Source organism: Indicator indicator, chromosome 4 (assembly GCF_027791375.1).
Source record: "Indicator indicator isolate 239-I01 chromosome 4, UM_Iind_1.1, whole genome shotgun sequence".
Lineage (NCBI taxonomy): Eukaryota > Metazoa > Chordata > Aves > Piciformes > Indicatoridae > Indicator > Indicator indicator.
In genome coordinates, this window is record NC_072013.1 from 44,843,493 (window position 1) to 44,861,172 (window position 17,680).

Below are 17,680 nucleotides of genomic sequence, written 5' to 3' on the forward strand. Positions count from 1 at the left end.
TATTACAAGAGGAATATGGACATGCTGGAAGGTGTCCAGAGAAGGGCCATGAGAAGGATCAGAGGACTGGAGCACCTCTCCTGTGAGGACAGACTGAGAGAGTTGGGGCTGTTCAGTCTGGAGAAGAGAAGGCTCCGAGGTGACCTTATTGTGGCTTTCCAGTATCTGAAGGGGGCTACAACAAAGCTGGGGAGGGACTTTTTGGGCTATCAGGTAGTGACAGAACTAGGGGGAATGGAATAAAGCTGGAAGTGGGGAAATTCAGAATGAACGTAAGGATGAAGTTTTTCACTATGAGTGGTGAGAGCCTGGAATGGGTTGTCCAGGGAGGTGGTTGGGGCCCCATCCCTGGAGGTGTTTAAGGCCAGGCTGGATGAGGCTCTGGCCAGCCTGATCTAGTGTGAGGTGTCCCTGCCCATGGCAGGGGGGTTGGAACTAGATGATCCTTGTGGTCCCTTCCAACCCTGACTGATTCTATGATTCCATGATTATACTGTCACGTACATAAGGTAAAGATTTTGGCATAAATGCTTTCTTTCAGACTACCTGTCAAGATTCGAGAGTGTTCAGTGAGTCCATCTTTCAACGAGGAGTTTCACAGCTAAAAAAGAGCTAACACTACACTATAGGAGATTAGGGCTCTTTTTCTTTTTAACTAACTTGGATCTGAAAGTCAGTTTGGATAACAGGGATCACAAAATAAGAGGAAGGGCTTTTACAGCTACCTAAGCATGATTAATTACTTAAAGGTACACTTATGACAGAAACTATTTCCCAAACGACACAGAAGGCTTTAGGAAAAGAATATATTTACTGTAAGAAGAAAAGCCAGGGAAAATGATAAAGTTCTATGTTTAAAAAATAACGAAAAAAAGAGAGTGAGCACAATAAAAACAAAAAATAAAACTGCAGAAAATTAAAAGAGCAAAGCACACTCTGATCTGGTGGAAAGTTTTTCCTTTACTCTGCTACCTCTCCATCCACATTCTAATGGCTTGCTTTTCCTCATTACAGCTTTTTAGTCTGGCAATATTCAAGACTCTTGGACATATCACGAAGCTGTTTGGACACCCATCTCTTTGAGAAGAGAGCATCCAGGACTATGTTTCGACATCAGAAGTGCAATGGTCTGGAAAATCATTTCACTTTTAAGAATTACACTGGTCATACAAGTTTTTGTATTGAATGACTATCAACAGAAAGGATAATAGCAAGAAAGCCACCAGGTTTAGGACACAGCAGAAGATACAAGTCAGGACTCTTCAGAATCACGGATGATAAAATTGACTGCAAAAGCACTTTTGCCTTCATTAAGACATAATAATTAAGTAACAGAGACTATATGATAAAATAATAGTTCACTGTGAAAGCTCACTTTCTTCTGAAGCTTAACATCTTAAGATCTTCATTAAGAACTGACTATTTCCAACAATATTATGGTCTGGTAACTAATAGGTTGTTCACGTACCATTCCAACCAAAAAGTCTTATCTAAGTTCTAGTAATTTATATTTCAGAAGATATATGCTTTGCAGTCATACATTCATTAATTTGTTACATATCATTTGCATTTTATATTTCTTTGTGGTGTAAAGACTTTTTTGCATTCATGTATTTTATGTTTTTTTCATTGTGAAAGTCTGGTCTTTTTAGAGTGGTTCCTTGAACTTCCCTAATTCTCCATTTACGTTTTGGGACTGAACACTAAGGTACCAAGCTTCTGTTTCACAACAAGATGACTTAATTTTTGAACAAATAAAAAACAATAATGAAAATACAGTTTTGATATTTCTTGGGTATTTACAAAGCCAGGCTGGGAAGACAGAGGGGGAAAAAAATCTACTGTTAAATAATTACTGCCACTAAGTCCTTATATTTGTACATAGTTTTGACTATATATACATAGCCCTGCCACTGTGTCATCTTTGTCCCAGTGATTGAAACCAAGGCATAATACAGCTGTCAGCCTTTTAATTCCATACACTACTAATTTGAACCTAAGTAATAACTGGAAGGAAAAAACAAACAAACCTCAAAAACCATTACTTGTAAAGTCATATGTACGCAGCCTTAAAATATGTGCGAATCTAACTGTTGAACCTATTTGTTCGAAGAAAATGATCCAAAGCAACCTACTGTCAAACTTCCAGCCAACCACTCTGCTGGACCAAATAATGTTGAGGAAAACTACAACTCTGTAAAAACTAGCTCATTTAGAAAACAGCACCAAAATATAGTACTTCAGAATTCCAAACTGCATAATGTTTCTCTGTATTATGCAAAACCCAGGCACGCTGTAAAGTGTTTTGTACGGTATCACATACTTGAGACATTTTTTTTCATGGGAGCTGAAGTATATAAATTATCGTGGTTGTCCACACAACATCTGTGACACTGAATTCAATTTATACGAAGATGCAAATGACCAATGCTCTTCTTTTCTCTCCCTCCCTCATCACAAATAAAAACCTTTAGATTATTTGTACTCTCTGGTAGACAGATGCTATATTACTGCTTACCAATAAATTGAAAAAAAAAAGAATCTCTAATTTTCACTTTTATGATAGTAAACATTGGCACAGCACTAACTTCTAACAGTTCCAGAGTGAATTGCAAAATAGCATGGTATTTTATATAACTCAAAATATTCGTTCTTAATCTCTTCCCCTCTCCCCCCATCCCCCAAGTATTTATTTTTACTTTGAAAAGCTTAATGATTTAGCAGAATTTGAAAGCAGAAGGTTTTAAAAAGTGATAAAGGGGGTGCAGAAATTAGCAGAGGTGGCACTACCTGAAAGCTCATCAGAAAGGGGAGTGAGAACAATATCAGGCAAGAAGGGTTTGGAAGTATGGATCAGAACAGGAGCACTTTTAGCACTGCGTATATAGGCCGATGGCAGAGCACATTCACCAATGGATCGGCTTCTCATGGCTTTAAAAAGGAAAAGAAAGAAGTGGGGAAGGAAAAAAGAAGAGTGACTATAATGAAAGGCTTGTGTCACAGAGAAAGCAGCAACAGAGAAAACAAAGATAAAAAGGAAGAAAATTCAAAAATTAAAACATTTCAGCACGGCAGATATTGGCAGAGCTGTAAGAAAGAAAAAAAAAATCAGTGGACACATAAGACATTTTGAGTTTTTAACTTTTATGTAAAGCACCAACCATGCCTTTATTATGATGATTACCAAGATTTTGCATTCAAAATCAAGAAACTAATTAACACTTTTGCTCCCACTGCATCAGGGTTGAAAAATCAAAGTTGAAGTTACTCCACAGGCACTCAGAACTCGAAAATCTTTAACATAAAAAGCAACTTACACTACATTTGCATTTTTCTAGTTTCCTTTGGTTTACTCCTGAAAAAGCATCTCTGAATTTTACACATACCCATACTCTTGAATTCATGATTCTCCAAAAGAGATTCAAAAGCATGTGGAGAAAATGACCAGTTCTGTGTGGAAAAATTTGTGACACAACTCGTTATAGTTCCACATTAGAGATGAATTGAGTGAAGTGAAATGGTTTGACAGCAGTAAGTATTAAATTGTTTCTTATTCATGGCGTCTAGTTTCTAATAAATACTGGATAAATCTTGATAAACTGACCCTAATTCACCCTTTCTCACATCCTGCCAACAGTCCTAAAGAATGGTAAACTTACATAAGAAATGTGGCATCAGCATCAAGGTTATATCTGCAGCTTTTTAAACAGACTTAAAGTGAGTTTTTATGATACTTTTTTCCTTTGTCAGAGTAAGACATAGTAAGAATTCATACTGCATTCAATCTCAAAGTACTCTTGAAGTTCTTCAAAAAATAGTATCTATTTGTTTTAGCAGCTTCCTTTCCCAACTGTTGCAAATTTGATAACTTGTTTTAAAATAGCTCCTGATAAACTTATTTTAAGGAAACTTCAGTGCATCTTAACTGAAATATTGTCAGCACAATATTTAATCACTCTCTGAACTTTTCTCTGTGTGTTTTTAAAACAACATGGAATATAACTTAGAATCTTCATGTTCCTGATCTGCATGGGCATCTGAAGCACACAAATGGAGTGCAGTGAAGGCTGAGCACATCATGCTTCTAAATCAGCTTAAAGAATTATCCCTAACAGCAACATGCAGATAACTTGGGTAGGTCAATGTACACAGAGCAGAAAACACATTTGACAAATGCAGCACAACTTAAGTGGAGTCAACATCAATTCAAAAGACAGACATGTTAAGACTGATGCCATTCTCTACTAAATTTAGTTTATAAGAGAGAAATTAATTTTTTTAAAGGCTATTATTTCAAAGGCTTTAACATCTCTTTAAGAGTAATAAAATTCTTGATACAGTGACAGATGCATTACATTCATCATTGTGCATCATAAAAATGAATGTAGGCAAGAGAAAAAAAACAAGCTACAGAATACATCTTAAAGGTCCTTTCTAACCTAAATGATTCTAGAATTCTAAGTTAACCAAGTTTTTGAGACTGGATAATGTGTTGATTACAAATCTTGACAAAGTCTCCCTTGTAATTTGACTGGACCTTTTCCACCATAACAGACTGATGCTAGCACTGATACTTATAATTTGGAAGGTGGAAATTCAACAAAAACTTTTGTAGGAAATTTGCAGTGTAATATTATTGAAAGCAAAATTAACTTTGAGATGTAAAAGGCAAATGTGATCTCAGTGAATTAATTTTTTTTTAATAAGATGTGTGACATTTGATTTAGTAGTTAAGTAGAAACAGACTTAATATCAGAATGTGGACTAGATATTTGACAGGTTATAACCTTCCACTGTTGTCTACAGACAAAAGTAGAATGAATGATTAATAAATCCTTTCCAATCTGTTATTTTAATAGGGCTAGAATCTGGTGCCTAAGCCATAAATTCTTTATCTAGCCCTACAGAAGATTTTTCAACCCATATGCATATCATGTTTAAAGGCCCTTTCCAAAGAATTACTTTACATAAGTTCAGGCTAAAAATGTTCACACTGCATATAAGAAAAGCTGTGATTTTTATCTGAGTAACACACATACACACAAATTTGGTGCAGCAATAAATATGTGCTGGCATGAGGATGGCTTAAAAAACAGTGGTGCAGAGATGTACACAAAATGTGTACAACACAAAAGAGATGAAAAAGAAACCCCAGCTTTTTCTTACTATAAAATATCCAACATGCACGTCCCTCTCCCTACTGAGATACAGAGTATATTACTTGCAGCCACAAAATATACCACATTTCAGATATCATGCAACATATCTGAAGTCTGACTCAATTCCAGACTTAGCTTGTGGAATTAAAGGAGAAGATCTGACCAGTGAAACGTTCTACAGAAATTTTTACTTATTGTAACTATAAACCCTTTTTTTTAATTATGTGACCCTATGTTAACTGAAACAAATAAAGAAGCACCCAAATAGCTCTCTTAGCAGACCTGACAGACAAAAACAAGCAACTGTTTGCAGACAGATAAAACATATGCTTTTCCAACATATTCTTCATTAACAAAACTGAATAGTTTGGAATTCTGACTTTGGCAACTTTTTTCAGGCTTTTTATCTTTTAAAATTACCCTACTAATGCTGTGATGCTTGTCCACAGATGGTATTCTACAATATGAACAACACTGAAATTTTAACTGGTTACAATAACACAAACTTGCCTTTTTAATAATCAAATACATAAGGTAATTATAGGAAAGGAACAAACCCATGGAAGCTAAAGTACAGCAAAACTAAAATCAGATTAGTTTGCTGCTAACCAGGTCAATGTGTAGCTTGATTAGGATAAATTTCAATCAATTTAGGGCTAACAACATATAAATAGTCATCTTTCAAACAGCAGCAAAACAAAACCATTAATAAACTGACCAAACAACATAACCCTCTGACAGAATATCTGACATATTAACAATTTGGGAAGGAGAAATTTTAACATGAGCTTTACCTTGTTAAGACAATTAAGATTTAAAACAAAACCAATGCAACAGCTAATCACAGACTACCTACAGTGAAGCAGAAATTACATTTAAACTATCTGTGATCCATAAGGAAAACTACAGTCAAGCTGGGTGCTGTCAGCAAGAAATACAGGAAAACTGTAATGTAGCATCTGAATACATTAAAAAAATTTTAGAGTAGTGACTTCATTTTCTCACATGTCTGTACTGCCAATAGAACAATCAACTCTCCCACACTAACAGAAGTCTTAGGAGAAAACAACTTTAAAAAAAAAATTTAATGGAGAATTTTGAAGAATATTCAAATAAAATCCTTTGGCTAAGGATAGCCTCTGTGACTTAAAAAATCTGCAAATATTTTTTGGAAAAAGAAAGAATATGTTAATTTCTGAAAAGCTAACAGAGTTACATATTCAACTGCCAATATGCATGACTAGTTTATAAAACTATGTCAGAATATCAGTGAAGCAACAACACACATGACTGAAGCCATCACCACTACAGAAATAGTTAGGAAAAAAAAAAATAGAGGTATTCCTCAAAAGGTTCTTCTTCCAAATAAAAATTAAAATCAGCTTAATTTTCCTTCACATAAGGGCCAGCTGAGATCATCAAGAAGAAACAAGAGAGTAGAGAAATCTGTAGTCCAGTTTATGTTATGATATTCTGAGCAAATCACACAAGCATGAGTCTTCTTTTGAGCAATCCAGCTAAACTACTGTTCAGCATCGCTCACTTCTGACACAGGAAATCTGTGTTAGAATCTGCAGTATCTGCAAGCAAATTGGTTGAAATATAGACAGCTTCAGAAACTGAGAACTGCACATTCAGTGTCAATCCTTCATTAATGCAAGATTAAGGGTACAGTAGTAGTAGGGTAGTAGTACATTTTATAAACTATGCATGTTTCTCACGTTGCTCTTTGCACAGCTGGAAAATATTCAACCTACTTGGTACAGACTTTATAAAAACACACACTTAAAAAGACATCTGTCTACACCACTGCTTTATTATTTTCTATGTTCATACAACAGCATTACTTCTGCAATCCAGCCTAAGCGTGTAATCAAATTCATTAATAGTTCGACTGCACTACTTTAATTTGCAGTAACTATAATTCTAGTAGCTATTAAAGCTTCACAATTTACACATTTAACTAATTATTACAGATAGCAGACTGTTGTGGAAAGAAGCTATCCAAGCTGCTGCAGAATTCAGTTAGGAATTGCTTCTCCTTTCCCGAATGTCAGCTACATCAGCTGTTACAGATACGTACCAACTGTTTTCTGCCGGACTATGCTTCTTGCCTTTTCTGTCCCCGGAGAGCCCGTGGTTGTAGCACTGCGTTGTCTCATTGGTGCTTGCCCAGGCTGATCGCGGCTCCAGCCTCTAGAAAAGGACTTATCAACAGAAGATTTGGGGAATTCATGCCCAACTCCTGCCAAAAAGGAATTGCAAATTTGTTCACTTCTATTCTGCTATCACCACGTATTTGTGGTTGTGTTCTTTCAAAGGGTTTTAAAGCTGGATAGAGTAAGTTATCAAAGCTAAACAGCTCAGTACTGGGTTTTAAGAATATAAATCTAGTCAGTCAGCCTTAACACTGCAGGATACTCAATTTTTTCAGAAGTTTTATGCTATTAAACTACTGTGATTTTTCTTCTTACCAGTCAAATGCAAAAATCACAAGAAAACTGGGTTCACAAGAGATGTAGCCTGATAAAATGTGTAACTAGAGAAAAGTTTTCATTCCCTTCCCTATTAGACAAGGCACACAAAATCATACATTGCAAATCATTAATATTGTTGGATTTTTCCCAAATAATTTTGTGACATTTGAGGACCAGGAAATAAAGATGGTAAAATATTTTAAGATATAATGCAAAAGCAAAAAGAAAAAATATAAGAAATGGGAACAAGGCTCTTTTGGATGTTGGCAAAGAAATACTACACTAAGATGAAGGAAAGATAGAACAAATTCAGATTTGACATTTATATTGAAGTAGGTAAAGCTCTCATGAGCAACTATCAAAACAAGTGTAAAAATCTGTAAAACTGTAAGTAAAAACAAAGTGAGTTAAAGAATAGTTCCAATGTATTTTCTTATCCACACTGAACTCACATAAACCAAAATGATATTTGATAAGCTATTACAATCATTAAAAGGGCATCATGTGAGGAAGTGAGCCCTAGTACATGTTCATTATTATCAGCAAATGAGACCAAAGAAATCTGGCATAACTTGAATTGGATTTATTACTTCCAAAGCTGGATTTAACTCTGCAATCCACATCTAATAATGGAGGCTTTCTCTGGAACTCCATTATGAAGGCTAATCTAAGCTTTTCTCATGTGGTTCAGCATGTATAATAGAGATGATTCAAAGCTTTTTAAACCTATATTCAAAAAAATAGATATGCTTTTATTTCACATCAGATTTCTTTTTTCTTTTTCTTTTTTAAACAGTGTCTTTTGCAAGAAGAAGAAATAAGCTGTATCGTACAGGAGAACAAAAATGCATGGAAACAGAAGGAAAAATTTTTTTACTGTGAGGGTGACAACACTGGAACAGGCTGCCCAGGGGGGTGGTGGAGTCTACCTCTCTGGAGATATTCAAAACCCACCCACATGCATTCCTGTGTGACCTGGTCTAGGTGATCCTGCTCTGGCAGGGGTGTTAGACTAGATGATCTTTCAAGGTCTCTTCCAGCTCCTAACATTCCGTGATTCTCTGATTTTCCATCTTTAAACAACATTCATTGGATTTCAGGATCAATATTCCAACTGTGCTGGCAAAAGACACTTGCTAGCTAGCTCTATATACTAAATACATATATATATACACACACACACAGTAAAAAGGCTAGACCAAAATTATGCTGTGCTCAACATCTCGTTACCTAACTAAATGTCAAGTGATGCATATACAACGTTGACTTACCTTTGCCTTTGTGTTTTTTCTGCTTCTGCTCACTTAGTTTATCCAATGGCAGGTCACTGAGGTCCAGGCTATACAAGTTTCTAGCTAACACTTTAGTCAGTGTCTCCATTGTCAGTGACCACTCAGTGGCCAGCTCTTCCCAGTACGTCAGTGATGACATTACAGACAGCAAGTCGTCCCAAAGTTCTCGAGAGATGTACACATTTAGATTTGCCTTGATCCAAGCTACTATAAGAGTCTAAAAGAATAAAGTTGAGGAAAGTTTGGTTCTGAACATAAAGTAACATTCAAATGTTGCTTCTTAAAAGGAAGCTTCTAACTGTGCAGTCCTGACACTCTTTTTGTCACCAGTACACACAGACTTCTCATGAATTATCAAGTATTATGTTAACATGGGCTTCTGACTTAGAAGCAACAGGTTTGAGTCATGAAAGACCTTTCAGTTATCTCACAAGTTTTGACAGTGTTGTAATACTGTTCTCAATGAGTTCTCATCACATTTGTATCTTGTGTATCCCTTTTTTTCCCTGCTAAAGAGGTCTTACAGATCCTATTCACAGATAAGTCACCACAACAGCACTCTAAAACTTGGAAAGGATCTGCTACAGCTTACTCTAAGGAGTAAAAATTCAGTTGGTTAGACATGGACAGCACAGATTTTGTGCTGACTTGAGCTAATTTAGCAATGGAAGCAGGCTAAAACTGCACAGATCAACAGTTACCCAAATCAGCTAAAGGACAGCTGATTTTTAATGTCACAGTACCCCAAAAGCCAATGTTATGGTGTTATTAAATATCAAACAAAGTAACAAATATAGCCAGTTCTTTAAACCACACCATTCACATTAACTGGGTAACATGATCAATGATTTAGATTTAAGATGACAAACCAGCCAACAGTGGTTGCGGCATCTAATCTAAAAATTAAGCTGAATTAAAATGAATTTATGTTTAATTACCTGGAAAAGAGGTCCTGCAAGTCTTCCAGCTAACGTGGAGTTTTTCCTTCCTTGATATTGCAAGAAAGTTTGGGGTGGTATTTTCAGCACAGATTCAGTAACCCTGAGTAGCACAAGTAGCATCTGTTCCCTGCAAAACATTAAACTTAGAGTCACCTTTTGTTATACTTCTGTACATACTTTTAAAGGTAATAACAGAGTTTGACTTGCTCAAACACATTCCAAACAGGACAGAGTGATTACAAAACTGTTTATCTTGGTTGTTGCAAAAGAAATTACTCCAATCTTCTTTTCACACTTGAGAGTGAGAAAATCACGGTTGCCCTCTAACATCTTCTACCAGGTCATTCAAGTGCTATCACCTTCAAAAACTTGAAATTACAGTCAAAGTTTTATTTTGTCAATCTGAATTTTTATTTTATGTTTTCCTTTTGTTAGGTTTGGGCAATGTTACACTATCACTAACATACTTCAATTATTTTGTGTGGCACGATATTTGCCATCACAGTCTAGAATCACTTCTTTACAGTGATGTGAAACAAGGGAAGAAAATATTACTTTAGTGGAATCTGTTTTCTATTATTACTCCCAAATTTTCCAGTTGCTAGCCTTCAACTGACTCCTACTTTTCTCACAAGAGGACACAAGTTTCACGTTCACATGAAATGCCAGTTCTACTTATCCAGAGGTTCAGGAAACGCTAGTAACAGATAGAATGCAAGTCAAGTTACAATGGAGTAAATCAGCCATTTGAAATCCCCTTACCACTGCTTCCTTACAATACACTACCTCATTAGAGACAGCTTTTTAAAGGAGAGGGAGAAATAATAGGAATTAATTTGGAAGCGCAGTCTCTTGTACCTGGCTAGGCACCTTAAGTGCTGGAAAGGAACAAAAGAGTTAAACAGTACACAGACTCCTGTACACAATTACTGATAAAGAGCAACCCACATCTGATTGTCATAGTTCCCCATGCTTGTCTGAGGATTTTTGTTTATTTTAAAATGAGGCTGTGAAGCTTCATATGTGTTTTTGTATTTTAGCACTTCAACAGATGAGGAAAATGCCCTAGAAAAAAAAAGGTAATTAGGAGCTCCTTAATAATAGTTTGTATATCCTAGTACATCCATATTTTTTACTAAGGGCTAAGCTGCCTGAAACTAGCTAGGTGCTTACTACTGGCTTTAACAGAGCAGACAACCTCTTTCCCTGTGGTAAGTTGCCTGTATTGACTGGTTTAGATAAATGGTTCACATAGTCAATACCACTCTACTGTGTTTAGTACCAAGTAAGTTTTCATGTTTATCTTTAGAACAAACAAAATTTAAGATAAAAGCATTAGCATTTTACCATGTCTTCTTGTCCATAGTCACTTGGACTACCATGTGACGGTAGATATTAAGAATGCGTTTACACATGTCAGTGTGTTCATCCAGCAGAGCTTTAATTTCATTTGCAGGTTCAAGAAAGAATATATTTGAAGAATTTATTATAAAAACCTGCAAGTAGAAAAGAGCGGATGTTATGAGCTCGAAGCACTTTGGTATTTTCAGCAATTCAGTTGATAGTAACCAGAAACAGAAAATCTGTCATTACCAGAAAAGGCTGCATATTTAAACATAAGGTAGCTCAATGTGATGATAAACATAAGGAAAACTTTTTCACTGTGAGGGTGACAGAGCACTGGAACAGGCTGCCCAAAGAGATTGTGGAGTCTTAACCCCAGGCATTCAAAACATGCTTGGATGCATTCCTCTGTGACCTGCTCTAGGTGTTCCTGCTCCTAGAGGGGAGGTTGGACTAAACGATCTTTTGAGGTCCCTTCCAACCCCTAACATTCTGTGATAAAGCAATAATAAGGCTGATTGGCCCTCTCCCCATTTTTTTCTACAAAGCATATTTACATAGTTTTGCTCTCCTATTTATATGGCACAATAAATTACTCATTACAATATAACGAATGAAAAATGTCCTCCACAAACCAGAGAAAACCACCCATGTGCAGCTGGGAGAAGAGAGTTTTATGTACTGATAGCAAGATCTTTACTATTAGCATAAAAATTAAATGTCATGTAGAGCTTTATTATTAGCATAAAAATTAAATATCAAGTCTAGTTCATACCTGCAAGACTGACTGCACTCCAGCTCGTACATTTTGCTCTTCAGTATCAACTTTGGACATTTTATACAAAGTGTCTTCATAACAGCCATTTCTTGCCCAGTTTGAATTTCTAACATGACTGGAGTTCATCCCTTTTTCCTGGAAAATATTTTTTTTTAAATCCTATAGATTTTGGTTTTATATTTAAGGGAAAAAGGATATTAAAAAGTAAAGAATGTTTAAGATGCAAATTGAGACAACTACATTTTGTTTGTAGCAATTATTTTGAAGTATCTGGATGAAATTACTATTTTCCTCATCCTTTTATTTGATTATAATCTTTACACAGCTGCAGTCTGGCATTACTTATAAACCACATCTTGAAAATACTTCATAAAACTATATTATTATTTAATACTTATTATTTAAATGTAACTAACCACACTAAAAATCTACTAATAATGGATAAAATTGGTAGCTCATTCATGCTTTGCTTAATTACCACTGTATTTCACCAACAGATACTCTGACATCAAATTAAACCACATATAGTCTGTCGAGGAGCACACTCATCTGTCTACTAGTACATCACAAAGACGTACAAATATTAACCAGATATTTTACCTCCTCTCTTTCTTTTGCTTTTTCTGATGAATTGTGGTCAACAACATTTTCATCACAATCTATAGTTGTGCACTGCATTACTTCTTCAGGTTCTTTCATAAATAAAGGCTTGTCTTCTTGCTGAATCCATTCCTGATACACCTTTACCACTTTCCTCATGGCAGCTGCTTCACATATTGGCAACAGAAATGCCTATGAGTAGAAAAAGATACAAAACAACAAAACCAAAACAGCTGCAATACTTGAAATCAAGTTGGGTTCTATAGTGTACACATTCTAAGGGTTAAGGGGGAAGAAAAGACAGCCACTGTAGGATCTTAACAAATAAACCACTCCTAACCTAAAGGTTTGCTCACTTTCATCTGTAAATTAAAAACATGAAAAAAGGTTTTAACAAGAAAACTTGTCAAGAAAGTACTTTGAAAACTTCACTGACAAAGGGAGATATTAGAATTAGAGATATTAGAAACAAATTCTTTACCATGAGGGTGGTGGAACACTGCAAAGGGTTGCCCAGGGAGGTGGTTGAGACCGCATCCCTGGAAGTATTCAGGGTGAGGCTTGACAAGGTGCCGGGCAACCTGATCTAGTTGAGGATGTCCCTGCTTACTGCAGAGGGAGTTGGGACTGGATGACCTTTAGAGGTCTCTTCAAACCCAAACTGATCTCTGACTCTATGATTGTATGAATCCATATGGACACACCTAACTCAACACCTAGCCTACTGAAATTAAGACTCAAACACTTCTCAAATGTCTGCAAAACAAATGAGCAGAAGTTTCAATTACATCTACCATTCAGAGGAATTGGTAAGAATAGAGTTAAATCAGTTCTAAGTGACTAAGAAAAGGGCAAGTGACACACATTACTGGTAGCCATCTATCTTCCTTTTAGATAAATGAAATTTAAAAAAAGTATCCTTAGAAAGGAGTTAAAAAGACTTCAGAGTGATCGTTTAAAAAATCCTGCATTTAAGTCAGTGTGCTGGCTGATCACTGCCCTCTTCAGGAGGTTTTCTGTGTCTGCTGTGCTCACAACTAGTCAGAGACCTGAAACTTTTAACATGTCAGGTTTTAATAAACTATAAATACATTTACCAAAGATCACAATGCCCTAATTGCATCAGAAAAAGCACATATAAACTCCACTAACACACAGTTTTATGGAGTCTGTGGTGTGAATGCCGAGAACTCACTGTCCATGTTTTTAAGGAGTGCCCAGTTGACACAAGAAGTAGACTCTCTCTTCGGAAATAGACATTTCATACCAGTATCACACTAAAAAGAACTGTGGTGTGTATTACAGAATTCAACTGACAAGTTTATCATTCACACACTATCACTTGCCATGTCTAAAAGTCTTCTGCAAGCCCATAAATATGTTTTGCACCCTGTAGTCTGATACACATAAAACTTTTTTCCTACAATCTTCCCATGTTTGAGTCTTAATTTCAGTAGGCTAGATGTTGAGTTAGGTGTGTCCATATGGATTCATAGAATCATAGAGTCAGAGATCGGTTTGGGTTTGAAGAGACCTCTAAAGGTCATCCAGTCCAACCCCCTCTGCAGTAAGCAGAGACATCCTCAACTAGATCAGGTTGCCCAGCACCTTGTCAAGCCTCACCCTGAATATCTCCAGGGATGGGGCCTCAACCACCTCCCTGGGAAACCCTCTCGAGTGTTCCACCACCATCATGGTAAAGAACTTGTTTCTAATATTTCCCTTTGTCAGTGAAGTTTTCAAAGTACTTTCTTGACAAGTTTTCATTCACTGTAACTGAAACCTCCTCCTGATTGGAATAACTTGGCCCAAGTGTTTTAGAGACATGATAAACACCTGGCATATTAGAAATGAACTTGCACTGAAAGCTTCTGCCTAAACAATTACTTAAAAAAAAAAACAACTCATGAAGACACATGAATTCTAAATAATTTAAATAACTCACAGAATGCCTTGTGAAAAGAATGAAAAAAAATTCCCCTTGCTGTCCTTTTTACTCTGGAGGGCAGTTTCTAAATAGACCATCAATAATTTAGCCTTTACATTCAGTGCCTCAGACCCTGTAAACCACTGAGCAGCAGCTGAATTCAGGTAACAGCTTTATGTCCTTCATAAATTCACATGATTCATAGAACACCAGGTTGGAAGGGACCTTAAGGATCATCTAGTCCAACCTTTTGAGGATAAGAATATAGTTTAAATGAGGTGGGCCAGTATCTTGTCAAGCTGGACCTTGAAACTGTCTTCTCCTTCATGTAACCAAGCTCTTCAACACATTGGATGTCAAAAAGCTTCTGATATGTTTGCCTCATTCAAAAGCATCCACTTCATCCAAATACATCAGAGTTTTTAAATGTTTACCTTTCTGTTGCTGAAAGCAATTAATGTCATATACTTAAACTGAAACTAAGTATATTTTTCTTCACTATTTTTCAGAAAAATCTCTGCATCCATTGATCTACAGCACAGGGCATAAATAAAGGCTATCCTTTCATATTCTGTCACATTCACATTATAAAGACAGAGTCCATATTCTGGCATATGCTCTGCTGAAAATTGTTTATTATTTTCTGAACACTACTTTGACTATGCTCAGCTAATATTTTAGTAGTTACAGTAAGGTCAGAACCAGAAGCTGTTACCTTCTATAGCTATCTGTCCCACTCTCATGAACACTATCTCTTTAAATAAACTGCTCTTTAACAGCTGCAGACTCCCACAAAAGGCGTATTTTTATTTGCTTGCTTGTGAGCTATAATAGCTATGGGGTTGATATATGAGTCCTACATATGAGGAACGGCAGAACCCAAATTAGATGTTTGCTGATCTGGTTATTAAAGAAATAAAATCAGAAAAAATCAAAGACTGAGGATATTCCACACAGAAAACATTTCAGGATTTTTACTTTTTAATTCTTAAAGGCAAGATGATAGACAAAACATATGTTTACATAATGTTCTGCTTACCAAATGCTCTTCAAAAAAACATGATCATTTACAATATGATATTCATCATTCTTGCATTTTAAAGAGGGTTCTTTACCTGTCGAAAAATCTCAGTTAGAAAATTAACATTGCTCCTTTTAGAAGAAAACACTTTTCGGACAATTTCAATATCGGTTAGATGCTCTTCATCAATGCTGCAGAGACTGGAAGAACTTGGTTCTCTCTCTGTTAGAGTACTTGTATTAGAATGAGATTGCTCTGGCTCTGCATTTTTATCCTGCTTATCAGTACTGTCACTTTTGCTGTCCTCCCTTGAAGCCATGCTAGCAGCTGCTCTCTGAAACAAAAATTGAAGAGTATTTCATAGCTCATCTTTAGTACAACAACCAAACAGTACAATCTAAGTTATACAACAGTGTAATTCAAAACAGCACAAAGAATTGAGTAAAGAAAAAAAAAAAATCACTATTCAATTAAAACCAAAATAGTAGAATTAAAAAACCAAAACCCAAACCCACCCCAAAACCACCCCAAGCCCAAAGCAGCATCAGAGTCCTTCTAAACTGAACTCATAAGCAGAAATTTTGTTTAGAAATATTTTAATTCTTCATTAGATACAAGTACTGGAGGAGTGCATACTCCAGACATACCAATTAAGAGAAAAACATGAAAACACACTATTTTTTTGTATATTTGATTTTACCTGAATATTCTTTGGCACATTTTCACCTTCCATCCCAGGAATATGAGGTCCTGTATGAGGTTTTGGCTCGAGCCAGAAAGACACCAACCACCGAATGACAATAACACGAGCCTTGATAAAAGGTTCTTTTGTGCAATACACTGCCTCATTGGTTTCAGCATCTTTCTTAACCATTACATAGTGTGGCTTTGGTCTCATTTGTGGTATATCTGCAAGGAAACACAACATCTTGAAAGTATGTGCAGAGACAAACCTCTATATAAGAAAGAAATCCTAAAACCATAACCAATACATGTGAAATTTCAAAGGTGCTGGCTTTTTGTATTCACTGTTGCACAACTCATCCCAGTATGTGCCAAAATGGATGCAAAAAAAAGAAAATTTCAAGACTACAGGATAAGACATCAAAGAGCTTTAATTTTCTCCTAGAAGTAGACAGTATTTTTGGTGCAAGAGACAGGAATTTGTTTTTGCTAAGCAAAATCTTCTTTCTTTAACCTGAAAGTGATTTCTATAGCCTTACATCCTTGTTTTTGTTTTCCTAAACAAGTAAACACATTTTTCAGGTTTTTTCACCTTAAGCTATGTGCTGTAATCAATATTTAAAGATAAATTTCAGCAAACTCACTACTTCACACTTCCATTGAAAACTACAAAGTTCTAAATAGCAAAATAACTTCACTAGATTAGGACATGGCCTACACAAGAAAACTGTTTTCATACAGAATTAAGATATTGTCAAATTTCTCATTTTTAAAACGTGTTTATAGTTGCTTAAGTTACTAAGCAACAATTTATGTAACTTAAATAACTTCGCAGCCTTTTAGGAGTCCTACATGTCACTTATCCCCTACCACCAAACCTACTGGGAAAAGCAGATGCAGTTCAGATGTGTGGGATCACCATATTTCCTAGTGTATCCCTAGAAATAGCTCTGTGTTAGCCTGCAGCAATCCACAATAAAGCAGTGCAATTTAGTGATACAGCTGCAGAGTTCTTTACAGATATAGATCCCAACACGTCATCCTGGCCACACGATGGGAGAGCTTTAGTTCCTAGCAGTATTTTAACAGTAGACACAATAAACATAGCCTCTCCTGGCCCTGAAAATAGGCAAAAGGTGAACAGCCCAGAGAGGAATCCTGCTCCAAAGCCATGTGAGTTTCACAGCCTCATCTAATGCCATGTCTGCTCTCGCAAATTTTGCTGGAGCTGGCTGCCAGAGCCAGGGCACATGCATCTTTCTATAACTTAGCTGAAAGATGATTCTCTACTGGCTTGCAGGGAATGTTATGAATAATGCCCAGCAGCATGCCAGCTGGCAGAACTGTGGTTATTTGGAGTCTATGACCTACAACTCCATTGTCTCCATCCCAAGTTCTACATGATGGCTCAATACTGTTTAGCTCTTCTCTTTCCCTACTGTGTCGGCGACAAAAGA

General features: G+C 36.2%; 1 protein-coding gene across 5 annotated transcripts in view; it reads right to left on the reverse strand.

Annotated features, from left to right (window-relative positions):
- The window catches only part of RALGAPA1 (Ral GTPase activating protein catalytic subunit alpha 1), a 130,613-nt gene that overhangs the window by 88,009 nt on the left and 24,924 nt on the right, over positions 1–17,680 (reverse strand). For 3 of the 5 annotated variants that reach the window (XM_054400317.1, XM_054400318.1, XM_054400316.1), the window contains exons 9-17: positions 16,240–16,448; positions 15,634–15,873; positions 12,592–12,783; positions 11,989–12,126; positions 11,217–11,365; positions 9,867–9,996; positions 8,908–9,145; positions 7,243–7,404; positions 2,791–2,931 (exon numbers count right to left, since the gene is read on the reverse strand). In XM_054400317.1, coding sequence (XP_054256292.1) covers positions 2,791–2,931; positions 7,243–7,404; positions 8,908–9,145; positions 9,867–9,996; positions 11,217–11,365; positions 11,989–12,126; positions 12,592–12,783; positions 15,634–15,873; positions 16,240–16,448 — 1,599 coding nt within the window. The remainder of the gene's footprint in view (positions 1–2,790; positions 2,932–7,242; positions 7,405–8,907; positions 9,146–9,866; positions 9,997–11,216; positions 11,366–11,988; positions 12,127–12,591; positions 12,784–15,633; positions 15,874–16,239; positions 16,449–17,680) is intronic. The other 2 variants (XM_054400319.1, XM_054400320.1) reach the window with 1 other exon arrangement.